A 27,469-nucleotide genomic window follows, 5' to 3' on the forward strand; every position below is an offset into this window, starting at 1 on the left:
TCTCTTCCCTCCTCTCACCACCCTCCCATCTTCCTCCGATGACGTTCGGGCCTTCGGGCGGGCATGGAGTAGCCGCCCACGTGGTGCCCGAGTGACCCACGTGCCAGCGTAGTGACGTCAACGCGTAGCTCCCGCCCTTCGGTGTGCCCGCGTAGTGACGTCAACGCGTTGCTCCCGCCCTTCGGTGTGGCAGCGTGCTGCCCGCGTAGTGACGTCAACGCGTTGCTCCCGCCCCCTGGGTGACAGCGTGCAGCCCAAAGATTGGTGCTGCCCCCGTAGTGACGTCAACGCGTTGCTCCCGCCCTTCGGTGTGGCAGCGTGCTGCCCGCGTAGTGACGTCAACGCGTTGCTCCCGCCCCCTGGGTGACAGCGTGCAGCCCAAAGATTGGTGCTGCCCCCGTAGTGACGTCAACGCGTTGCTCCCGCCCTTCGGTGTGGCAGCGTGCTGCCCGCGTAGTGACGCAATCACGTCCCCCCCCCCGACGTGCATGTGGCGCGCGGACGCTGCAGTGAGGAGGACGTGGTCAGTGTGGGTCCGAGCGCCGGCTGAGGGAGGGAGGGAGCGGGCGGAGAGCGGCCGGGGCGAGGTAAGGTAAGGTCACCCTCCCTCCCTCCCTGAGGCCCAGGCCCGGTCTGTCCACGGTTACAGAGGGCAGGAGAATGGGGTTGAGAGGGAAAGGCAGATCAGAGCCACGATTGAATGTGTAGGAAGGAACTGTAGGTGCCGGTGTACACCGAAGATAGACACAAAGTGCTGGAGTAACTCAGCGGGACAGTGGAGATAAGCAATAGGTGACGTTTTGGGCCGAGTCCCTTCACCGAAGATAGACACAAAATGTGTGTGAAGAAGGGTCTCGACTCGAAACGCCAGACATTGCTTCTCTCCACAGATGCTGCCTGTCCCGCTGAGGTATTCCAGCTTTTTGTGTCTGTATATGATTAAATGGCGCGGGGGGGGGGGGGGCAGCCTCGATGGGCCGAATGGTCCAATTCCTGGAACTCATGACCTTGGCTGAGTACGTGGAGGCCGAAGCGCCCACCTAGTGTCATGTCCTTTGATGTCTCCACATTACGGACAGTTTGCCCTCTCCAGCAGCTTTCAGTCTGGAAATGTGTTGTAAAGTTTCTTTAGAGGTGGCCTGAGGTCGCTGGTGGAAGCTGCACACTTTCTCCTGATTTGGGTTATGCGAAAGCCAGACACAAAAAACTACATCTACAGTTTAAACCGTTTTCTGCTGTTCCTCCTTACACATTTGGATTATGCAATGTCTTCGGAGGACAAACTGCAGATACATTACTTTTTAAAATGTAAAAGAAGAAAAGGCTGAATAAACTAAACAAGGCTGGCAGCAGTGTAAGGGCAAAACAGTTAACAGCACAAATTGAACACCTGTTCATCAGATCAGAGAAAATACAGAAATCAGACTTTTTGTGTGTTATCTTTTTGCATAGGAATAGTGTCTGTACATGAGCCTTCTTTATAACAAACGAAAAAATGTGCTTTTTAATGATAAAATGATGGTAGTCACTTATAGTGTGGAGAATATGCATCAGTAAACTCGCAGCAAGTCCAATAATCAGCAAAGTATTAGTTTTACTGTTTTCATAATTTTTGTTGGTTAAGGGATATTGAGCAGTGAACATGAGAATTCTGCCTCTGGATGATCATGTAGGACCTTTGTGTCAACGTGCGTGTCAACATTTCCAATGCTTCCTCTCCGACATAGACATTCCAAATAGCAGCATTCCTCTCCCCTCACTCCATCTCCCACATGCCTTGTGAATATCAGTGAGAAGTGACGATTTAGGATCCTGTTCTTATCTCTTGGCTTCACGCTTAGTTATGGATCTGCTCAACCCCTGATTGTTAGATATACGAGCAGAATTAGACCATTCAGCCCATCGAGTCTACTCAGTCATTCAATTGTAGTTGATCTATTTTCCATCTCAACCCCATTCTCCAGGGCCATCAAATACTCATACATTAACCCAATCATCCCCAGGATCACCCTCTGGAACATTTTTTTTAGTTTAGAGAAACAGCATGGAAACAGGACCTTTGGCCCACCGAGTCTGCGCCGCCCAGCAATCCCCGCACAAAAACACTATTCTGCACACACTAAAGACAATTTTACATTTATAGCAAGCTAATTAACCTTCAAACCTGTATGTCTTTGGCATGTGAGAGGAAACCGAAGCTCTCTGAGAAAACCCACAGGGTTAATGAATTGAATTGAATTGAATTCCTTTGTTGTCATTCAGACCTTACGGTCTGAACGAAATTTCGTGCCTGTAGTCATACATACAATAATACAATAATAAACAACAATAAACACAAATTAACATCCACCACAGTGAGTCCTCCAAACACCTCCTCACTGTGGTGGAGGCAAAAATCTTAGGGCTGCAGTCTCTTCCCTCTGCTTCCTCTCTTTATACATTCCAATGATTGAATGTATAAACTCCGTACAGACAGCACCCGTAGTCAGGATGGAACCCGGGTCTCTGGCGCTGTGAGGCAGCAACTCTACTGCTGTGCCACCATGCCGCTCTATTGTTCCCAATTCAATAATATTCAGAGAAAATATTTATTTCCAGACCAAGTTCAGGCCTGTGATTTAAAAAAAAAAAAATTTTTAAGGCTATATTTAATTACTGACTCCATTTCTATACATGTTACGTTTTCTCATGTAGGCCAGTTGTGTTTTAGAAATATCACCAAAATATTCAAGAGGTATGATAATGAATGGTCTTGTCGATTGTTGATTCAATTGGATTGAGCAAGTCTAGATTTTCACCTGCACATTCCAAACTTATTTTTGTGCTTACGATATAAACCTTTGTGGCTGGTGCAGGATAAATGGTGTACTTGCTAATCTTGTGATTGTAGCATTCAATGAGTGTAATTAATATGGATCATGCTCACACAAATAGAATCCTGGTAACCTGTTCAATGTTATATTATGGTCTCCCAAGATACAGTGTAAATAAAACACCTTGACTTTCCTGCTGTCATTATTTATTCTTTGTTTACTGAATACTTTCTTACTGAGTCAAATCTAAAGACCAGCTTAAGTCTGTCATCTTTAAACAAAAGCATCTCAACATACCAGAAATATAACAATTTCTTTAGCACCTCTATCCATCTGTGTTGTGTGTTTTTACGAATGATTGAGTCAGGACCGTTGTGAAAATTGCAGAGAAAGAATTGACATTAGTAAAGTAACTTATACCTTTAGTATTTAAATAGACTGGAAAATATTGTTACTTACAGTGGCGTTGAACTCTACTACTTACTAATGTTGGGTCGGGAACTTAAATCTCATGACTTCTGAAGTCCATGATTCCCTTGGTTGTCATATGCCTGTATCTTGGAACAAGTACTGTTTTAGATTTATTAGACTGTCATCTGAATTTTTGAAAGCTAATCTATTGAGAGAGATGATGCAAACTAGGTGTTATACGACCTGAAATTATTGATCTTGCAGAGAAGCTGATTAGTGCACTGAGACGGTAGGGATAATCAGTGGGTTCTTTAATTGCTGGGTGTCTTACAAGAAGCTGGTGGTATTAACTATTCATCATATTTATTAATAACCAAGATTATGGGGATTGTCATGTTTTCAGGTACAAAAACTTTATTTGTGTCTTAAGGAATGCAGCTGGAAGTATAAAAATACTAGATCAAGTGAATTGTTTAAGAAGGAACTGCAGATGCTGGAAAATCAAAGGTAGACAAAAACGCTGGAGAAACTCAGCGGGTGAGGCAGCATCTATGGAGCGAAGGAAATAGGCATCGTTTCAGTTCAATGGTAGGGGGAGCTGAAGTGCTGAGCCACTGGGAGATCAGGTTGGTTATTGCAAACCGAGGGGAGGTTTCTGGGGGTCAACATCTCCGATGACCTCTCTTGGACCCACAATACCTCAACACTGGTCAAGAAGGCTCACCATCATCTCTTCTTCCTGAGGAGATTAAAGAAGGTCCATCTGTCTCTTCGGATTCTGGTGAACTTCTACCGCTGCACCATTGAGAGCATCCTTACCGTATCAGAGTATATTATGGCAACTGCTCTGTCTCCGACCGGAAAGCACTGCAGAGGGTGGTGAAATCTGCCCAACGCATCACCGGTTCCTCACTCCCCTCCATTGAGTCTGTCCAAAGCAAGCGATGTCTGCGAAGGGCGCGCAGCATTGTCAAGGACTGCTCTCACCCCAGCCACAGTCTGTTTACCCACCGACCATGCGGGAGGCACTACAGTTCTCTCCGCTGCAGGAACAGCTTCTTCCCTGTGGCTGCGGCTGCACCTCGGTGATTGCCAGTCAATTGAAAAGTAAAATTTTGAAATGTGGAGGTGACACTTCACACAAGATCAATTAATTGTCATTCTGCGATTGCTAAATGTTATTTTCTAGAAGTATTAAGGGATATAGGCAGTGGTACGTGGAGTTAGATTCAATCTCATTAAAAGGTATGACAGGATCTGAATGGCACACTGCTTATGGTTGTGATGGTAAAATATCTACCTCTCTGCCAAGGTAAACTACACCGTCCTTTGTGGGGTGCTATGCCATTATAAGCAAAGCAATAAAAGAAATAACTGCTGATGTTGGAAATGGGTAGAAATAGACATGTTCAGCAAGTCAGACAGCCTCTATGAAAATGAAAGATGATCAAAGTCGTTCCATGGATACAGTCAGGACTGAATTGAATACTTTATTTCAATTCTATAGCCACTTTATTGTCACATGTGATAAGTTACAATGAAATTCTTTGCTTGCAACTGCAGAGTATTTCCAGCACAATAGCTGCAGGGCTGGTGAAAAATAAATAATTTAATTTATTTATTTGGAGCAGAGTCATTTGGCAAGCAATGGTGAAATATAATTTCAGATAGTAGGAAGTGCTCAAGTATGGAAGCTTGTGTATAACTCGGAGAATGATACCAGATGTTTCTGCTCGTGATTTCCGGTTTATGGTGACTTAAAAGTCAGGATAGATAGAGCTGATAGTGCTATGTGAAATGGATTCCTTATATCACACTGCTTCTCTCCACCCCTGCAGTCGTGTGAACTCCAGGGATGTTGTGCACTTTGGCATGACCAAATATCCATACTCGGGAGGGTCGAAGGAACTGCAAACTTTTTTCAGCATAAACAAGCCTTTGGGCCATTTGTAATTGCAATGTGTGACCCATTACTGTTGTGAGAGTGGATTAGCATGTTGTCAGCTGATCGAGGATGTGGGCATGGAAAAAATGGAAAAGTTAAAAGCAGGAATTTAATGTTTCTTAATAATAGTTGCTTAGTAATAGCATGAATTCATCTTCGTACCAGATAAAAAACAGATAAGGTGTTTTGTGTATTTTCATAAGTGCTTCATTGTATGAAGGGTCAGATTCCTTTAAGTTTCCAGTGTGTGATCTTTTCTGTGCTCATTAGTGAGGATGGGGGAAGCCAAGCGGATGGATGGAATGCAGAACACAGCCAAAAAGTGCTGGAAATCCAATGTGAAACTGTCAATGCTGCAAGGAGCAGGTCTAGAAAAACGCTAAACGTTATAGGCCTTCAATTAAATCTGAAAAAAAAAGTTACGGTTAAAGTTAAGCAGATGCAGAGAAAGGGGGGTGGAGGAGAGGAATGCTGTGTGTAGTAGCACAAATACTAACCATCTTGTAAGAAATCTACAACTAACGCCATTGCACCACCTGAGTCAAACTCAACAAGAAAAAAGTTTGAGGCAAGGCAAATAAAATATTGTGCTTTGCAATCAGCGGAACTACAGGGCAACTGTTTTATTGAGAATAGTGATCGTTTTAAATGAGCCATTTAAAAGGGTAGCTAGAATAGGGATTTGCGGTCATGGCAGACACAAATAATGTTGCCTTCCAGAATCCACTCGGACTAGCTGGCTAACTAATACATTTATTGAACTTTTATTTATTATGTATTATCTACGTGTATTGTGTTTATAAGTCTGGTATGATGCTGCAATTAAGAATTTGATTATTCGTTGTCAGGATGTAGGGATGTTTCTATGAGTGGGAGAGTCTGGGACCAGAGGCCATAGCCTCAGAATAGGACGTATCTTTAGAAAGATGAGGAGAAATTTATTTAGTCAGAGGTGGTGAATCTGTGGAATTCATTGCCACAGAAGGCTGTGGAGGCCTTCAATGGATATTTTTAATGTGGAGATAGATGATTCTTGATTGGTACAGGTGTCAGGGGTGATGGGGAGAAGGCAGGAGGGAGCGGTTGAGAGGGAAAGATAGACCAGCCATGATTGAAAGGCGGTGTAGACTTGATGGGCCAAATGGCTCCTACAACTTATGAACTTACATGACAATTACTGCAACAACCAGGTTCAGGAACAGCTACTTCCCCACAGCCATCAGGCTATTAAACTCGGCTCGGACAAAACTCTGAACATTAAGAGCCAATAATCTGTTTATTTGCACTTTATCAGTTTAATTATTCATGTGTGTATATATTTATGCAATTGTATATGGACACACTGATCCGTTCAGTATTCGTGCCTACTATGTTCTGGTGTGCTAAAGCAAAGCAAGAATTTCATTATCCTATCAGGGCCACATGACAATAAAATTCTCTTGAACTCTCTTGAACACATAACTTTCTTGCCGCTTGATGTAAAATTCTGAGGTCCTCGTCCCATTCTGAACCAGGTTCTGTTTGATTGCCCTCCCTGAACTCCCTAGCTTGCATTGGTTCTGTCCATCAGTGCTATTTTAAAAAAAAACGGGGTGCTGGAGTGCTGGAGTAACTCAGCGGGTCAGGCAGCATCTGTGGAGAACATGGATAGGTGACGTTTCACAGAGTGCTGGAGTAACTCAGCGGGTCAGGCAGCATCTGTGGAGAACATGGATAGGTGACGTTTCACAGAGTGCTGGAGTAACTCAGCGGGTCAGGCAGCATCTCTGGAGAACATGGATAGGTGACGTTTTGTGTTGGGACCCTTCTTGTCTATTTCTTCTGCAAGCCTGAAGCCATTCCAGCATTTTCATTCTCCTCTAGCCCAGTCGCCTCCATCCAGTCTCACTTGACCAATTATAATTATTCAATAATTGTCTGTAATGAACCAGGGGCCTGTTGGAGGGGATGTAGACATCAGACTCTGGGACGGGTCTACCTTCCTCGATTGTGACCCCTGATGGAACCGTCACCCATTGTCCATCCTATGTCTGCTTATGTCCAAATACTCATTTAGTAAGTACATAAACATGACATAACACCATGAAATAAAAGCTAATTCCTTTCCCACATTAAGCCTCAATGTTGTATTTTAGTTGATCTGAGAGTTTTCATTATTTTGCTAATGAGTTATTGCTGACTTTTATTTTAAATGCAGCAATAGTTTGAAGTGAAATCCCGAGGTTCTCTGTAATTGATTAATCTGGAATATAATTATTAAAATAAAGCGTGTCTTTGTTGGGTTAGGGGGTATGTTGCAAGTGGCGGAAACTGGGCAGCTTTATTAAGTAAGTACATTAAAATAACGTAACTTCAATGCTGTTACGTTTGACTAGTTTAAATTTAGCAAGCAATAGAAATATATAAAGGTTCAGAGGTCAGTTCATTGTTGCGTGTACCAATTAAGGTACAGTGAAACTCGAATTACCATTCAGCCAAACTAAACAAAAAAGCAACAAGACACACAACTACATAAAAGTTAACATAAACATCCACCACAGCGGATTCCCCACGTTCCTCACTGTGATGGAAGGCAATCTTCTTCCTCTTTATTCTCCCGCAGTCAGGGCAGTCGAACCATACACAGTCGGGGAGGTGGAAGCTCCTGCGGACTGGAGCTCCCGGTCTGTCTCTAATCAGAGACTGTGAGCTCCATGTTAAAGTCCGCAGGCTCTCACGTTTTTAGCTCTGAGGTCGATCCTGGCAAAGGGATCGTGAGCTCCTTGATGATATGTCCCGCGGTTGGAGTTCCCAAATCCGGTCTCCAGCAGAGGCCGCCAACTCCTCGATGTTAGGCCGCAGTGTGGATGGAGATACGATATGGAAAAAAAATCGCATCTCCGTCGAGGTAAGAGATTAAAAAAAGTTTCCCCCAAACCCCCCCCCCCACATAAAACAGGCTAAAGAACACTAAAAACATATATTTAACATATACTTAAAAAAAAACAAACAGAGAAGGAAGGGATAGCCAGACTGTTGGCGAGGCATAATAATATTGGTGATGCACAATACACAATATACAATACAATTTATTTCTCACTTGAACCTCATAGAGGCTCAAATGAAATGTTGTTTCTACAGTCATACACACAAGAAAAAAAGACCCAAGACACAACACAATTTTTACAGACATCCATCACAGCGCATCTCCTCCTCGCTGTGATGGAAGGCAAAAAAACTTATCTCTCCCCTGCCCTCCCCGTTCCCCTCCCGATGTCAGAGTCAAAGCCCCTGGCGGGCGATGGTAATTGTCCCGCAGCCATTAACGCCGCGCCGGGTGATGCAAGGCCGCTCTCCTGGTCTTGGTGTTGGAGCCCCCGGCGGGCGCTAGCAAAGTCCCGCAGCCATTGAAGCCGCTCCGGGCGATTTCAGGCCCCGCTCCAGGTACTCCTCGACCCCGCGACTCGGGCGGGAGAAGTCGCCGTTGCGGAAGCCCCGAAAAGCGGTCTCCCAGCAGGGACCCGCGGGCTCCCGGTGTCACTGTCCTCCAGACCTGCGGTTGGAGCCTCCGAATCTTCGGGGTTGGGTCGCAGCAGCGCGCCACCACAGCTCCTCCCGCTCCGAACTCGACCAGCTCCACGATGGTGAGTAGGTCCGCAGCTCCGCGACTGGAGCCCCAGGTCGCTCCTGCTGGAGGCCGCTCCACGTTGCAGCCCCAACGACAACGGAGACCCGACAGGGAAAAAGTCGGGTTCTCTGTGCAGGGGAAAGATTTTAAAAGTTTCCCCCTCACCCCCCCACACACATACACACATACCCCATCAAAAAAAAAAAAAATTATGTTAAAACGGGACAAAAAAATAACAAAAAGACAGACGGACTGCAGAGGCCGCTGCAACGTGAGTCGAACCGCCCACCATGCAATATAATTTCTATTAATAAGAGTACTTATAGGTTCAGGAAGAATCAAGGTTTTTCCCACTAGCTCTGTGACATATTAAATGTCATATTTTCTGCTATTAATATTTTGTACACCTCCTTATCAAAAACTTATCAAACAAATTATTCATTCACCATTGGGCATTTGTGATAGGGCATTCTTATAATCTATCAAGCTTTAACATCTAGTATTGGATTGTTAAACTTTTAGATTAACATCTCTTGGAAATCCCTTATTTTTTTATCACAACCTTTGTACTTCATTGTCCTGTGTCATTCCATTTCTATTTGCCGCTTTCTGTATCTAATATAATTAACTTGGACCTGCTCGCATTACCCCAGCACTGGGGAAATCAAAGTTGTGTATAAATGAAGCATGCTTTCACTGTTCACTATTGCACAATCCCACTTCCTTAATTGAACTTTCTCTCTCAACTTCAATGATCTGCTTACTGGCACAATCTTTTCTGTTGACCCCATTTTCTTTCCAACAAACCTTTCACACTATTATCCCATTTGGAAATGTACAACTTTGCACTTAAATATAATCTGTCTGTTCACCTGATTACCTGTACATGCCGCGATTTTGGAAATAATGTATGTTGTATTTTCTATGTATGTTTTACTCCCTGATTTGATTGTTCAATAAACCCTTGTTTTAATGGACCTCTTTATAATGGATTTTGGTTATGGCGGACAGACCGGAGCGGGATTCCTCCCCGGGGATCCATGGAGAGGAGCTCTGACCACCTGTCCTGCGGTCTGCGGTGCTTCTGGCTGTGGCACGGCGGGGACTTTAGATCTTCGACCGCCGGCCTGCGGCCTACACCAACCTGAAGCCGCGGTCTCCGGTGGGGAAGCACCGATTCAGGACTTACCTTGTCTGCTCATCTGGCCGCCCACAGCGGCGACTGCGGAGGGTTGTGGTCCCGACTACGGGGGAAAATGGAGGCGGACTGACCAAACTTTGTGCCTTCCACCACAGTGATGAATATTGTGATGGATGTTTGTGTTCAATTTTTATTGTGTGTTCTTTTTTTATTGTACCGCTGCTGGCATGTTCATTTCACTGCACTTTATGTGCACGTGATGAATAAATCTGACTTGACTTGACTTGACCTGCCCTAGGCTGCCGTCCCTGGCTTCCCGCATGCCGCCCCCCAGTTTGCACCACCTCCCAGCCGCGCCTGCCATCATCAACCCTTTCTTGCACACCCACCGCCAGGGGATCACGAGCATTGACTCCACCGATCCTCGCCTCTCCCCTGGCCACCAGCGTGCCGGGGCTGTCAACTCACCTGCATTCCAGGCCCTGTTCCAGACCGAGGGTCTGAAGAAGGGTCTTGACCCGAAACATCACCTATCCGTATGCTCCAGAGATACTGCCTGAACTACTGAGTTGCTCCAGAACTTTATCTCCTTTTCAGTATTAACCAGGATTTGCAGTTATTTGTTTCCACTACTATACAATGATAATACCTGACTCGATTATAACAGTCTACCCCCCCTCCCATGGTCCATTATAACATGGGTTTACTGCAAAATGGCAGGTATCATTCCTATTATGCTTGTGTTCCAAACCATAAAGGCATTCAATCCCTGATCTGCTTTCTGTTTTAACATCACACTGCCCTGTTCTTGGTTTTGGTTTCTTGGTCCTACAAATTATTCCAAATGGAATTTAAACTGGAGGTGGTGAAGGGAGGGCATAAGCCAGAAAGGTTTATTGGGAAGAAAGAGCTACTTTAAATGTAGTTGCATCTGGTTGGGTAACAATAGTTGGGTGGAGATTATTCCATGCTTTAATTGTGCGGGGGAAGAACGAATTGCTGTACACTTCTGTCTTTATAGCTGGGATCACAAATTGGATCGAATGCCCTCGTCTGCTCCTAATTGGTTTGGGTTTGGTGTAGGTCTTGTAGTCTATGTCGAGCTGACCATTTAACATTTTGTAAAAACAGGTCAAACGGTGAGCTTCACGTCTGTCTGTCTTGGAGAGGGTTCCACCCCAGAGAATTCAGAAGTTTGGTGACACTCGTTTCTCTCTCATAGGTGTTAGTAACAAATCGAGCGGCCTGTCTTTGGACACGTTCGTTTGGTATTGTTTTCCACAGACAGCCTTTTTGCTGAGGCTGACGGGTTTGTACTACACTTGTGATGTGAACAGTAACTAGAATTTTTCATTGCAACCTCATTTATGATGGGTGAACTCTCTAGGCTGAGGTATTAAAAGCTTCACATGAGTAAACATCTTCAGTTTGCTTGTGATGTATTCAGCAGGGCTGTAGCCATGGGGAAGTCACAGAATTAAAATACAGGCACTCTGGGTGATTTGTTCTATTTTCAAAAATGACATTTAGTAACTCTATTTGGGTGTTAATTTTGCAAGAGTTTAGGGAGCCTCTGTCTTATTTCATATCTTTAATTTCAACTTTTTCTTTATCATTTTAAAAGTAGTGATTCAAATTGGGATCTGATTTAATTGCCGGCGGTGATGTGGTTATGCTGCTAATCAGCTGGTGATTATATCAGGAGGGATAAAGCAGTGGCATGTGATTGGAGTACTGGGATTGGGAGCGGTGTTGGTGACAGGCTGCCACATAGATTTATTTAGTTTAGAGATGCAGCGCGGAAACAGGCCCTTCAGCCCACTGAGTCTGCATCGTGTTAGAACCAACAACGTCAAACCCAGGTGCCTGCCCTGTACAGATGTCTAGTGTAAAAGGAGGATGCATCGTTTCCTACACCATCTACGCAGTTGCTCCCTCGATTATCTCCTGTCTCACTTGTGACGGGGTCTGTGGTTCCTCCATTAACTTCGAAACCCACAACACTGCAGTGAAAGCAAGTCATCAAATCCCAGAGACTACGTCAAAAAGAAGAACTACAGAACATTTTAGCAAACCTATTTGTTTTTTCTACTCATTTGAAGGATATGGTCTGCAGGCTGAACCAGCATGCCATCACCAATCACTAGTTGCCGTCAGGAAGATGATCGTGAGCTGCTGCCTTGAACTGCATTGTGAATGTATACACGACGGGGTTAACTAGGCGGCTCCAGGGTGGTGGCCAAGTGACTGTGAAGGAACTGCAGATGCTGGTACAAAATGCTGGAGTAACTCAGTGGGACAGGCAGCGCCTTTGGAGAGAAAGAATGGGTGAAGAAAGATCACCCATTCCTTCTCTCCAAAGAGCTCTAGGGGTTAGTGGAGTCGAGGGTTATGGGGAGAAGACAGGCACGGGTTATTGATGGGGGACAATCACAATGAATGGCGGTGCTGGCTCGAAGGGCCGAAAGGCCTCCTCCTGCACCTATTTTCTGTTTCTATGCTTTCTGTCCTGCTGAGTTACTCCAGCTATTTGTGTCTATCTTCCATGTGTAAACCAGCATCTGCAGTTCCTTCCTACACATTTCCACAACATGAATTGGGAGTTAACGTGGGTGGTGAATCAAGGAACACAAGAGTCAAGTCAAGAGAGTTTATTGAACACTATTTCATTAACAGGGCCAAATTGGTGACAGTGAAAATTTGATCAGGAACCAAAGAACCACTTGCAAGTTCCTTTAGAGATTGACAATCTCAAGAAAGGCTGTCCTGATGTTCCATGAAACCTCCGTGCAGTAATGGGACATAATTTGCTCCTAAAGAACGGTTGTTACTTTAACGGCTGTGCCCATTGCAAGCGGCAAGCTATCACTTTGATTGACACTTGTGCAATCTATTAAACACTGTATTCTGCAGCCTTTAGTACTTCAGCTTGCAGTAACAAAAATTACCTTATTGTAAAAACCTTGTTAATGTGAGTCTCAAACTCTATAGCCCCTACCCTCCTTTCCTCCATTGACACGTCTTTGCAACACAATTTTCTATAACGTGTGGTGTCATTATGATTTATTTTTATGACTTTATGTATGAGACCTTTGCAATGTTCTGTTAATGATTGGCTGTTTGGTCTTTCTGTATAATTATATTTGGTGTGTGGAGCCAAGATGTACTGTCGGGAATGAGCCTGGCCCAAAATCCAGTAGCAATTATGCAGCAATGATTTTTTATTTAATCTTTGCTATCAGTTGTAGATCTGACCTGACCTACCTGTCAATCCATCGTCAGCAGAAAGGAGACCTTCATACTTTCACGTTGGCTTAGAACTAGGTTCATAAATGAGAACATGATGTGACAACCAGATTCTAATTTAACCAGAAAAAAAAAGATGAAAGATATATTTGGCAACCAATGTCACATAAAAAACCTTAAATCATGAACATTCCTGATCTTCTGAGAACTTGTTGGCATTGTTTATAAATAATCTGTAGTTTTAAGACTCGTGTTGTTGAAAGTGTCAGTGCCATGTTGAGTTACGTCCCATGCATTGCATGGATGAAGACCCTTGGGCTTCTGAGGCAAAGATTTGTTGTTCCTGTGTTATTATGTAGTGCTTCTACTCAGCGGTGTGGAAAACATCTTGTCCGGAAATATTACAATCTGGTTTGGGAATTGCTCTGCCCAGGACAAGAAGGCTCTGCAGAGAGTAGTGCGTTCGGCCGAACGTACCATGGGAACTTCACTCGCCCCCCTGCAGGAACTATACCTCAGGAGGTGCAACTCCAGAGCCAATAAAATCATGGGAGACCCCTTCCATCCCTGCAACGGACTGTTCCAGCTGCTACGGTCAGGCAAACGCCTCCGTTGCCATGCGGTGAGAATGGAGAGGTTGAGAAGAAGCTTCTTCCCAGAGGCCATTAGGACTGTAAACTCCTATCTCACCAGGGACTAACTTTACTGTACTACTCTACTGCTTTTGTTTTTAATTGCTGTTTTTTTTTCCCCCCCTTTTTCCTTCCACCCACAATATTTAATATGGAAAAGAATATGTGATTCTGTTACATTCTGTTTGTGGTTTGTTTGGTTGGTTGTTTGTCTTTTTGAACAAAGTCCACGAGCATTGCCACTTTTCATTTCACTGCACATCTCGTATGTGTATGTGACGAATAAACTTGACTTGTTATACGGTGATTTGGGTTTATGTAGGATTTTCACAGCCATGGAACTTCTCAAAGCAGTTTACACACAAGTAAGGCTTTTGAAATGTAGGCAAAATGATAGGACAGAGAACAGCCGATCTATGGACACAAGGATCTCAAGTAGCAATGTGATCATGATTAGACAACGTTATCCAAACTTGAAAAGGTCGTTAAATTGATCAACATTAGTCCTTGTGTCCTCCAAGACCTCACCTATCATCTCTCCGCACATGCACTCGTTACAGCAGGGAGGCTCTAGGTAACAATTGATAGACACAGAAAGCTAGAGTAACTCAGCGGGTCAGGATGCATCTCTGGAGAGAAGGAATATGTGACTTTTCAGGTCGAGACCCTAATCTTCAGACCTCAGTTGATTGGGAAACCCGCCTGACTTTGACCCTTCCAAACTAATGCTCATATGTTGCATTTCATGAAAAAATAAACGTTCTTCAAAGTGCTTTGGATCTTTGAACCTTTATTTATTAAATATAATAGAAATACTGAATTCAGAAAGAAAAATTTGCTTGGGCAGAGAATTGTCAAATTGCTGTTGTTTCCATGGCATTGACTTGGTCTTGACCAGCCGTGAGAACTGTCTCTCTATCAGAGTCTGAGGGACAGGGTGGGTGGAGGGAAAGCTCATCTGAAGAAACTGTTCATACTACTTTCAGATAGAAATCCAATCATTGCAAAGGAAAGGCTGTGGATTATCTATAGGGTTTTCCTGGCTTGTAGCAACGTTCTGCTCAAAGTAATCTTCATACTTAACCGAAAATCAAAATGCTGCAAATATAAAAGCATTTTGAGTACACTAACCTCATTGGCTCACGGTTGCATCGTTAGTTGCATTTTAATAAAATTAGTGAGTTATTGATGAGGACGGATCCTGACTTGTGCGCTTTCAGTAAACATTAACTAGCACCTTTATTAGCAGAGTGAATGTGGGCACTCTCCAACATTGCTGACATTTCTGTGGCAAGTAGCGAGAGGCAAGCATGAATAACACCACCGAGGTAAGTGCAATTCCAAAGAAACGCTAGTCTGGGGCCACAGTGACCCAGAGGTGCAGGATGAAGTCTGTGATAAGAATAAAGAGAACAGTATAATCAAACTGTGGAGATTGTATGCGATTACTCTAGATAGATTTTATGTATTAGTCTGGGAGAGAGCAGGGCAAGTTGTCGAGTTTCTCTCTGGGAATGATTGATCAGTTTGTTTTATATATTATATACCTGACTTTTCTCTGTTTATAATGGTGTGTGCAGAGCATCATGTTTATGCAGCTCTTGTGCTGCTGCAAGTAAACATTTCGTTGTTCTGTTTCGGGACACATGACAATAAAACACTCTTGACTCTTGACATGTATCATTGTGGGGTAAATATGCATTGAACATGTATAAGAAAAATAATTCTTCAACATCTGAAATCTCTAATTTGTGCAATTATGTGATTGTGTCTACACACTTATTTCCCATGTCTGCTGATTTTTCAACCCTGATGTAAACTGCATATGTTCAGGAGGGAGGTTGGGGTGGGGAGAGGACAAGAGTTGGTGTCAAAAGCTCCAGGATGGACTAGTCATAGTCTGAAGACGGGTCTCGACCTGAAACATCAACCATTTCTTCTCTCCAGAGCATTGAACAAACATCTTGCTCCCCTGGTTTGTACCTTCACCTATTTCCACATTATAAGGAACATGGATAATACATGCATGCATGTATGAAGGGTCTCGACCCGAAACGTCACCCATTCCTTCCCTCCAGAGGTGCTGCCTGTTCTGCTGAGTTACTTCAGCATTTTGTGTCTATCTTTGGACTATTCATGTTGTCCTTCCTGAATGTTTCTTTATTTGTTCAGACAGAACATCAAGGGAGGATAAAATGCTGTAACAACCACACTAACCTTTCATCAGAATTAGGTTTCAGGTCGTTAACCTGCAATGTTAACTCGGGTTTGTCCTCCACAAATCCAGCTTGACGAGTATTTCCAGCAGTTTTATTTTTAGTTTAATATCTGTTATTATTCATAGTTTTTCGTAGGATTTTTAAAAATCCAACTTGTTTTACAAGTGCTTGTTATTAACCCTGGGGGGAGAGCTTGGTCTCTATATTGCTACTCTATTGACTTCTAAATCTTTTGTGCTCAGTGTTGTGTGAATGCTTCACAGTCTTCACCACTGCTTTAATGCTCTTCCTTGGCATCTAGTTGTTCACCCATACCCCCTTCCAATTGGTGAGCCATAGAGTGATACAGTGTGGAAACCCAACTTGCCAACATATTTCACTCTGCATTTGGCCCATATCTCATTAAACCTGTCCTATCCATGTATCTGTCTAATTGTTTCTTAAACGTTGCAATAGTCCTTGCCTTAACTACCTGATTCCCATTACATCTTTCCCCATCTTGTTCTATTATTAAATTAAATTCTTGACATTACTATCAAGGTTTAGCTGAGCGGTTTTTTCTGGGCAGTCCCTGGGAATCAAGGAAGATTTGCTTTCCTTCCCATTCTGAGTTCAGCGATGGCTGAGCAGCCCAATGTGGGAACTACAGACTCATCCATGTGTGGGGCAGGGGGTGGCTGATGGGGTGAGCAATTTGGATAGTGTGTTGAGTGGTTGTCTCCCTTTCCGCCTCTGCAAGGGCTCAGTGCCGGCTGAGGTTTGCACTGACTTCATGAATACCCCGTCTCTTCTGAGCAGTTAATCCAGACAATCCCAGGAGTTTGCCGGAATGTTGGACTGTTTCAAATAAGCTTAGGCAGATTTTTAACGGGAATCTGATTTTGAAGATCTTAACTGGGTTTATATTCACTGGAATTTAGAAGGATGAGAGGAGATCTTATTGAAGCATATAAAGTTCTTAAGGAACAGGCTAGATGCAGGAATTATTTTCCCCGATGTTGGGGGAGTCCAGAACCAGCGGTCACAGTTTAGGAATATGGGGTAGGCCATTTAGGACTGAGATGAGGAAAAACGTTTTCACCCAGAGAGTTGTGAATCTGTGCAATTCTCTGCCACAGAAGGCAGTGGAGGCCAATTCATGAGAGATTTAGATATAGCTCTTAGGGCTAACGGAATCAAGGGATATGGGAAGAAAGCAGGAACAAGGTACTGATTTTGGATGATCAGCCATGATCATATTGAATGACGGTGCTGGGTCGAAGGGCCGAATGGCCTACTCCTGCACCTATTGTCTATGTTTCTGTTTAAGAAGGAACTGCAGATGCTGGAAAATCGAAGGTACACAGAAAAGCTGGAGAAACTCAGCGAGTGCAGCAGCATCTATGGAGCGAAGGAAATAGGCAACGTTGCCCATTTCCTTCGCTCCATAGATACTGCTGCACCCGCTGAGTTTCTTCAGCTTTTTTTGTGCACCGTCTATGTTTCTGTGTCTGAATATGCCTTTCGAACGCGTTAAAAGTGGTGCGTGAGAGGGGTAAGTGGGGAAGTACGATATGGGAAAACTATGGTAGGCAGTGTGTACAATGGGCATAAAGGTGTTTATCTACACTGTAAAACACTTGGAAGTGTAATATAAAATATGACAACCCAAGCAGCAAGACTTAAAGTAAACAGCATTGAATTATCAGTAAGATTTAAAGACATTTTGCATCTGCAAAATAATAATGAGGATTCTGATCATGGCATTTAATGTATAGAAGGATGAATCTGGGGCTTAGCTCTGAAATGTCCGTGTTGGTGGCAAAGGGAATGTGTTTATGCTGACCAAGCTGCTCCAAGGTTAAGCAGGAAGGAGCGAGCTCTGTGTGGAGTGGGCTTTCTGATTTGGTGTGCAAGTTGCATTGGAGCACCAAGTCTCCCCAGCATCCAGCAACTCAAATGTCACTCGGACCAAAGAATTCTCACCGCAAACCAGCAGATACAAAGATAATTATTATTATAGTATTACTAAGCAGTTTACTGAAATCAAAAATAAAAATTGGGACAAGCTAATGGGTTGATGGTAGTAAGTGAGACATGCACACAATGCTGTTTGCAAGAGTGAAGACAGAAACAGTTGAACAGAAACACCCACTGGATGTCAGTGCCTAACTGCGCCTAAATGTAGGAACTGCTTCTGGTGTTATAGAAGCATTGACAGTTCTACCATTTCCAATCATAAGTTCCAGATCATTAACAAATAAATGTTATATAACATTAGCGCCTTTCACGTTATTGGTCAGCTTTTTATCTTCACTTTCTCCATTCCCTCTCTCCCTGTTTTGGTATATTTTCTCTTTTATCAGCCCCTCCTTCCCCATTCTGACAGAAACAAAGAAATTAATTTCATTTTTCACATTTTCGGGACATCTCAGCAAGGCCAATTTAATTTAATGCTGAATTGTAATCATTGATTATGTAGAGTAAACAGTCAGATAATTTGCAGGTAGCGAGATCATCCTGCAAATTAGCAGACAAGATAAAGAACAAGGATCCAGATTATAAATGTCACCCATCCCTTTTTCCAGAGATGCTGCCTGACCCGCGGAGTTACTCCAGCACTTTGTGTGTCTCTTCGATGTAAACCAGCATCTGCAGTTCCTTTCTACTCATTGTTGTTTGGGTTGTGTGTTAATTGTCAGCTGGAACTGTGCGAGGTTTCTTGGTGCCATTTTCTCTTGTGTTACACAGAGGGTGGTGGTGGGGGCCTGGGACACATGGCCAGGGGCAGTGCTGAAGCCAAATACAATAGTGGTGTTTAAAGAGGCATTTGGATAGACACATGGAAGTTCAGGGATAGAGGGAGAGTTACGGATCATTTACAGGCAGATGAGATCAGTATCATGTTCGGTTAAAACATTGTGGGCTGACAGGCCGGTTCCTGTGCTGTACTGGTCTATGTGTGTACAATGGGACAATAGAAACATAGAAATTAGGTGCAGGAGTAGGCCATTCGGCCCTTCGAGCCTGCACCGCCATTCAATATGATCATGGCTGATCATCAAACTCAGTATCCCGTACCTGCCTTCTCCATACCCCCTGATCCCCTTAGCCATAAGGGCCACATCTAACTCCCTCTTAAATATAGCCAATAAGCTTTTCCCACTGAGAGTAGGGAAGATTCAAACAAGGGGACATGACTTGAGAATTAAGGGACAGAAGTTTAGGGGTAACATGAGGGGGAACTTCTTTACTCAGAGAGTGGTGGCTGTGTGGAATGAGCTTCCAGTGACGGTGGTGGAGGCAGGTTCGTTTTTATCATTTAAAAATAAATTGGATAGTTATATGGACGGGAAAGATATGGAGGGTTATGGTCTGAGCGCAGGTAGATGGGACTAGGGGAGAATACGTGTTTGGCACGGACTAGAAGGGTCGAGATGGCCTGTTTCCGTGCTGTAATTGTTATATGGTTATATGGTTATTAACTGGCCTCAACTACCCTCTGTGCCAGAGTTCCAGAGATTCACCACTCTCTGTGTGAAAAAAGTTTTTCTCATCTCGGTTTTAAAAGATTTCCCCCTTATCCTTAAGCTGTGACCCCTTGTCCTGGACTTCCCTAACATTGGGAACAATCTTCCTGCATCTAGCCTGTCCAACCCCTTAAGAATTTTGTAAGTTTCTATGAGATCCCCTCTCAATCTCTTAAATTCTAGAGAGTATAAACCAAGTCTATCCAGTCTTTCTTCATAAGACAGTCCTGACATCCCAGGAATCAGTCTGGTGAACCTTCTCTGCACTCCCTCTACGGCAACAATGGGATGTTGTTGAATTTTGCTCAAAAATATTAACACTGACAATCCTGCATCCACTCCCCATTGCAATAAACTGACAAGTGAACTTATAGTTTAAAAAAAAATTGAAATAAACGTCCTAAGCAAAGATTTTCAAGGTGAAATGACAACTATCATGTCAAGCTGACATGGGTTCAAAGTCCAAGGTGAGGCTATTATTGTGTCAGGGATAGATAAAATAAAGGAGGAAATTGTAGATAAAAGTGGGACACATATCATGAAGAAGGTGCAGCAGGAAGAAAGTACTTGGAGTGAGTTCAATGGAGCAGCAAAGGAGGGGAGCAGTACACACGCCCACTTACAAAGCTGAAATAATTTGACATGGAAGAATTGTGGGGAGGATGAAATGCAAAAACATTTGAGGAATAGATTGGCTAGACGCTTGCCCAGTGTAGGGGAATCGTGAACCAGAGGTCATATGTTTATGGTGAGAGGGGAAAGATTTAATAAGAATCTGAGGGTAACTTTTCCACACAAAGGGTGGTTGGTGTATAGAACAAGCTGCCAGGGGAGGTATGTTTAAGAAACATTTAGACCGGTACATGGATAGGACAGCTTTAGAGGGATATGAGCCAAACGCAGGCAGGTGGGACTTGTGTAGACGGGACATGTTGGCCACTGTGGGCAAGTTGGGGTGAAGGGCCTGTTTCCACACTGTACATTTCTGTAACTCTCTATGACTATTTCCTGAAGAGCTGCTGGTGCATTTCATGTAATCTCATGGTCACCATTTTTGTGTAAATCATTCTATTTTGTCACTGGAAGATTTTTGAAATAATTTTCAGGCCAAAATTGAACGACTGGTATTGATCTCCGACGTTATTTGAACTGTATCACCACATTACCTTCTGACATGTACATTCAGTCGATGCATTTTGATGCGTTGAAGTCAAAATTGAATAATTGTATAAAACACATCGTTCAGCCTCTCTTAATATTGTTATGAGTGGAAGAAGAGGGGAGCTAAGGCCTTGGGTTGATGGTCGCAGATATTGAGGAGAGAAGCTGTGTGGGTGGTGAGGGGAATGAATCATTACTGATCGGACTTGGTCACGAGCTTGATTTTGAAAAGGCCATTCAAATATTGCAACACCCAATACACCGCAGTTACAATCCAGTAGCCACTCAGACATTAACAGTGTAGGGTCTGGATGTTAATGTTTAGGATTAAATGAATGCTGCAAACAGGTTTGTGCACATTGTCCTATCCTGTCATTCTGTCCTATTTCCAGTAATGGTTGACATATTCTGTCACTAGAAGGAACTGTTGATGCACTTCACGTAATACAAAGAACCCAGGGAGCAAATATGTGGGATTGTCTGCTGATAATTAATGGACTGTCAGCAATAGCTGTGTAGAAGAAGAGAGAGGGAGTTGCTAATTACTGTTTGACAATTATTGGCAGCTGGTTTACGGTCACAGGTGATAGGAGCAGAATTTCTCCATTCGGCCCATCAAGTCTACTCCGCCATTCAATCATGGCTGATCTATCTCTCCCTCTACCCCATTCTCCTGCCTTCTCCTGCTAACCCCTGATACCCAGACTAATCAAGAATCTATCTATCTATCTCTGCCTTTAAAATATCCACTGACTTGGCCTCCACAGCCTTCTGTGGCAATGAATTCCACAGATTCACCACCCTCTGACTAAAGAAATTCCATATTATTCTTAAATTCTTAAAGGAACATTCTTTAATTCTGAGGCTATGACCTCTAGTCCTAGACTCTGCCATTAGTGGAAACATCCTCTGCACATCTACTCTATCCAAGCCTTTCACTATTAGGTACGTTTCAATCAGGTTCCCCTCCTCCCTATCATCCTTCTAAACTCCAGCGAGTTTGTGGGTTTTGGATGATAATTTGGCATTAAGTGGGGCACTGTGCTCTCACCAAGAGAGCAGACAGAATTTCATTATTTGCATGGAATCAGCCTTTCTATAATTGGTTTTCTACAAAAGATTGTGAATGGTGGGTTGAATAAAAAAAGATGCTTGGTTTAGTGTGCTTGCATAGTGCACAAAAGTTCTCCAGTTCACAGTTAGGTTGCAGATGTACAGCTTGCAGAGATGCTGCCTTATAGCGCTAGACATCTTGATTCATTCCTCACCCTGTATGCTGACCATGTGGAGTTTACACATTCTCCCTGTGACTGCGTGGGGTTCATCCTGTTGCTCCAGTTTCCTCCCACATCCCAATGAGAGGATAGATCGATCAATTGACCTTTGGTGTTTTGGTGAATGGTAGAATATGGAGAGGAATTGAGATAAAATATGCACGGCGGCATAGTGGTAGAGCTACTGCCTTACAGCACCAGCGACCCAGGTTTGATCCTGACTACAGGTGCTGTCTGTGCGGAGTTTGTACGCTCTCCCCGTGACCTGCGTGGGTTTTCTTCGAGATCTTCGGTTCCCCCCCACACTCCAAAGACGTACAGGTTTGTAGGTTTATTGGCTTGGTGTAAATGTTAAAAAATTGTCCCTAGTGGGTGTAGTTAATGTGCGGGGTTCGCTAGTCAGTGCGGACTCGTTGGGCTGAAGGGCCTGTTTCCGCGCTGTATCTCTAAACTGAACTAAAATGGGATTGATGTAGGTTTAGTGTAAATGGTTGGCACGTTGTCACTGGGCTGAAGAGCCTGCATCAGCGCTTTATCTCCCTATTGTTTTTAAGTGATCCGTGCAGGCCTTCTGTGAGCAAATATATCCCTGGCAAGATTGCAGTTAGCTTTCCAGTTGAATGCGATCTGTTTCTGTTTTGGTCGCTCCAGGCTACCAAACTGTATACGTGGAAGGACAAACAAGCCATGTCTGCACATTTGCTTTACCTCCGATTGCTAAAATCTGGCACTGCAATCTAATTTCCTGCTGCTTTCTCTGGAACAGTGCCCTGAGGTGTATAGACATTCGTTTTTGAAGGACTGGAGAGTTTCAGAGAACATACGTTGAGACAAATATTGCGAGATAAAAGCTGCATGAAGCACTATTTTGAAATAAAAACCGGGTGCTGAAGTAGAGAAAATGTTTTTTAAACGTTGTCCAACGGCCCCGAAACTTTTGAAGTCTTTTCACAAAATGCAGATTGATTTGCATTTTCATGCTTCTGGAATGCAACTGTTACTTCTCTGTTCAAGAAGGAAGCAAAGCAAAAGTGGGGAAAGTATCGGCTGATTAGCGTGACATGAATGGTTGGAAAAATGTTAGAGTCCGTTATAAAGGATGAGATTCTGGGTATTTAGAAGCACGTGATAAAATATGCCAAAGTCAGCATGGTTTTGTGAAGGGAAGATATTGCCTGACAAATCTCTTAGAATTATTTGAGGAAGTAAATGTTTTCCTGTTTCTCCAAAGAAACAAAGAAAGGGGCGGTAGTGTGGCGCAGCAGTAGAGTTGCTGCCCTACAGTGCCTGAGACCCAGGTTTCATCCTGACTACGGGTGCTGTCTGTACGGGGTTTGTACATTCTCCCCATTGCCACGTGGGTTTTCTCCGGGTGCTCCAGTTTCCTCCCACATTCCAAAGACGTGCAGGTTTGTAGGTCAATTGCCTTTGATAATGATTGTACATTGTCCCTAGTGTGTAGGATAGTGGAGATCGATGGTCGACGCGGACGCAGTGGAACGAAGGGCCTGTTTCCATGCTGTATCTCTAAACTAAAAACTAAACTAAGTAGCAGGATAGTCAAATGGACTTTCAGAAGGCCTTTGATAAGCTGCCACACACGAGGCTGCTAGAGAAGATGAGAGCCTGTGATATTAGAGGGAAGATGCTTACTTGGATAGAAGGTTGGCTGAATGGCAGAAGGCAAGAGTGGCAATAAAGGGGGCTCTTTCTGGTTGGCTGCCAGTCACTAGGAGTACTAGTGCAGGATTCACAAAAGGTTAATCTGCAAGATGAATTGGTGGTCGGGAAGACAAATGCAGTGTTAGCATTTATATGGAGAGAACTAGAGTATAAAAACAGGGATGCAATTCTGAGGCTTTATAAGGCAATGTTCAGACCACATTTGGAGTATTGTGATAGTTACGAGCCCCATAATTGAGGAAGGATGTGCTGGCCTTTAAGAGGGTTCAGAGGAGGTTTACGAGAATGATCCCAGGATTGAGTGGGTTAATGTATGATGAGCGTTTGACGGCACTGAACCTTTACTCTCTGGAGTTTAGAAGGATGAGGGGGAAACCTCATTGAAACTTACCGAACAGTGAAAGGCTCGGATAGAGTCAATGTGGAGAGGATGTTTCCACTAGTGGGAGAGTCTAGGACCAGAGGCCGTAGCCTCAGAATAAAAGAACGTACCTTTAGAAAGGAGATGATACAGAATTCCTTTAGTCAGAGGGTGGTGAACATGTGGAATTCATTGCCACAGATGGCTGTGGAGGTGAAGTAATGAATTAACTAACTAATTAATTAATACGTTTGAATGATTTTGAATGAATAAGTTTGAATGAATGAAATGGATATTTTTAAGGTGGAGATTAACAGATTCTTGATTAGTCTGGGGTTATGGGGAGAGGGCAGGAGAATGGGGTTGAGAGGGAGAGATAGATCAGCCATGATTGAATGGCGGAGTAGTAATGACCTACTTCAGCTCCTATGACTTATGAACATAAACTGTAAAATATGAATGGAACAAAGCACGCAGACCAAAACTCCTTGACGTTTGTGCTTTGAGTTCTCCTCTGCTTGTGTTCTTGTCCCTATATCCCTTGAGATGAGCAATGAAATGATATTGTTTAATATTGTCCAACAATGCTTTGTTTCTGACACTCAGAGGCATCAAACTGTTTGATGGAAAGCTGCCAGTTTGTGCCGTACTTATCTGTCTGACTTTGAGGGATTGAGATTCAATAAGGTGCGTACGTGTGTGTGTGTTATCCTGCTGTATCATAAATAGATGTAATGATTAGATTGAGTGAAGGTCTAACAATGCTCGGGACACCAATAGTATGAGGTGCAAGGCTAAGTCATTAGTCCTCACTGCTTGCTGGAACCACGCTTGCAATTGTAAAGCAACATTCAGCCAATTTACTTTTTACTTTTGAAAGGCCTTCTATGTTGTGAATGCATAGTTAGCTCTGTGGATTCATGTCAGCCAGGACAGTATGAACCCTTGCATCCCCCTCTCTCCATCCCTCCCCCACCCAAGTCGTACTAGCTTCAAAGTCAACTTGTTGAGTCTCATTGTCTGTAACTCGTTTTAACCGAGCGCAATGGCCTGTTTCTTTTATCACCGTTACTTTTTTGCATATCTTTCATTCATTTGTTTTATTTCTCTCTATATCACTGTCTATATCTCTCATTTCCCTTTTCCCCGATTCTCAGTCTGAAGAAGGGTCTCAACCCGAAATATCACCTATTCCTTTTCCCCCAGAGATGCTGTCTGTCCCGCTGAGTTACTCCAGCATTTTGTGTCTATCTACAGGAAGAACACCTCAAATAAGCTTCTTTTATATCCGTCTGATGGAGTACGTTCATTTAATATCTTAAAGAGAGCCCACCGACACTGCGGCATGAAGTGCTGCATTGAAGTATTAAACTGTCATGTGCTCAAGTCCCTGCATTGGGCTTTGAATCCTGAGCGTCTGACTTTTCAGACCAGTGTGGGGGTGGGAGATTGCAACCTTCACGTGGTCCGCCCTGTTTCGACGAATGCAATCAACCTGGCGTGCACAATCAAATAGAACAAGTTGTCCTACAACTTTAGGCTGGGCACGCCATACGTAAGAAGAAGACCAGTGTGGAATGATTTTGTACAACCTCAGACAAAAGGGTCTGAGGTGAGAGAGTCGCAGTGCTTTCAGAGAGAGAGAGTCGCAGTGTTTTCAGAGAGAGAGAGTCGCAGTGCTTTCAGTCGCTGTGCTTTCAGAGAGAGAGAGTCGCAGTGTTTTCAGAGAGAGAGAGTCGCAGTGCTTTCAGAGAGAGTCGCAGTGCTTTCAGAGGGAATCGCAGTGCTTTTGTTGCGCTTGCAGACAAGCATCAATTTATATTATAATACCCTAAATGTTTCCAACTTTCAGAGATCCAAAGATCCAACAATGAAGCTGCTTCAATAACGTGAGGACGGAACTGCGGCATTTTTATTATTAGCCCCATCAATATGATAAAGATGGGATTGTGTGGAGTGGAACAGAGGCAGAATGGTTGCATTTCCAAATCCAATTGTTTCAAATTAATTTAAGTAAACAAGCGCTTATTACCTGACTGTGCATTGAATGGCCAGTGCCGTAATCAAATCAGTTGCTGTTGTAAACCAGTTGCTCCTATCATGTTGCACTAAACCCAATTTGTGCTCCGCTATCTCCTCAAACCTGATTTAATTTCAAATGTCAGGTAGAGCTCCAAGGCTTAAAAGCCAATGTGATTTGGTCAAACAGGTGAATCAATGGCTGTTTATAACATTAGGAAGACAGAACCTCCAGTTGGAACCTGATTAAGAGATTATCTTATGCTCGAGATTCTTGTCTCAAAAATGGATTAGGGAGTGGCGTTTGTCAGAAATTGTTAAAATAGATTGCTTGCCATCGTGTGTTTTTGCAAAAAATAATAAAGGTCTGAGGAATGGTCTCGACCAGAAACGTCACCCATTCCTTCTCTCCAGAGATGCTGCCTGTCCGGCTGAGTTACTCCAGCATTCTGTGTCTTGTCTATGGTGTAAACCAGAATCTGCAGTTCCTTCCTACACATAAATAACTTTCTGTATTGTGAGCACAATTTTCAAGCATATTTTGCACATTCTGGGGTGAAAACTTAAAATGTGGGTCTGCTCCTTAGTTGGTTTGATATATTTGCCCAGGTGAGCAAAATATATTACAAGTTCTAAAGTCCCCCAGTTTCCAAGCTGGAGGGAGGAGGGAGACGTGTGCGTAGAGGAAGAGAGGGGCAAGAGTAACTTGGTCATCCTAGTCTTAGCATTAGTGCATGGGGAAACATGCGGCCCTTTGATCATAGCTGAGCATCCAGAATCAGTACCCCATTCCTGTTTTCTCCTCATGTCCCTTGGTTCCGTTAGCCCTAAGAGCTATATCTGACTCTCTTGAATACATAATTTTTCCTAAAATCAATAAAACAACTAGAATTGTTTGTGAACTAACCATTGTTTGGGAGATGGAGGTACCTGCGTCCAATGAAAGGAATTAATATGTGGGTTAATAGGATCAGTAAATGGACTTGCCTTCAGACAGGGTAAAAGATTCACTGTTTTGAATAGCCCTAGGAATGAGTTTGAAGGGCCAGTTTCCATGCTGTATCAGTTAACTACGTTTAATATCGTGGAGAATAAACTAGCATCAATTAGAGCAAGAATGATCTGTCACTTTTTATCCTCCCACCCCATCTCATTTGCTTAGTTTAGAGCTACAACAGGGAAACAAGCCCTTCGGCCCATTGAGTCCCGCACACTAACACTATCCTACACACTAGGGACGATTTACAATTTTACCAAAGCCAATTAACCTACAAACCTGGAAGTCTTTGGTGTGTGGGAGGAAACCGGTGCACCCGGAGAAAACCCACGCAGGTCGGCTTGTACACGCTAGAATTTAAAAGATTGAGGGAGGATCTTATAGAAACTTACAAAATTCTTAAGGGGTTGGACAGGCTAGATGCAGGAAGATTATTCCCGATGTTGGGGAA

General features: G+C 43.5%; 1 protein-coding gene across 3 annotated transcripts in view; it reads left to right on the forward strand.

Annotated features, from left to right (window-relative positions):
• The first annotated feature begins 482 nt into the window (after positions 1-482).
• Positions 483-27,469, forward strand: part of slc31a1 (solute carrier family 31 member 1) — a 78,766-nt gene continuing 51,779 nt past the window's right edge. For 2 of the 3 annotated variants that reach the window (XM_055660377.1, XM_055660376.1), the window contains exon 1: positions 13,904-15,123. In XM_055660377.1, coding sequence (XP_055516352.1) covers positions 15,106-15,123 — 18 coding nt within the window. In that variant the 5' untranslated portion in view covers positions 13,904-15,105. Of the gene's footprint in view, positions 593-13,903; positions 15,124-27,469 lie in introns of those variants that run through there. The other variant, XM_055660378.1, reaches the window with a different exon arrangement.

This window comes from Leucoraja erinacea, chromosome 31 (assembly GCF_028641065.1).
Source record: "Leucoraja erinacea ecotype New England chromosome 31, Leri_hhj_1, whole genome shotgun sequence".
In the NCBI taxonomy this organism is placed as follows: Eukaryota; Metazoa; Chordata; class Chondrichthyes; order Rajiformes; family Rajidae; genus Leucoraja; species Leucoraja erinaceus.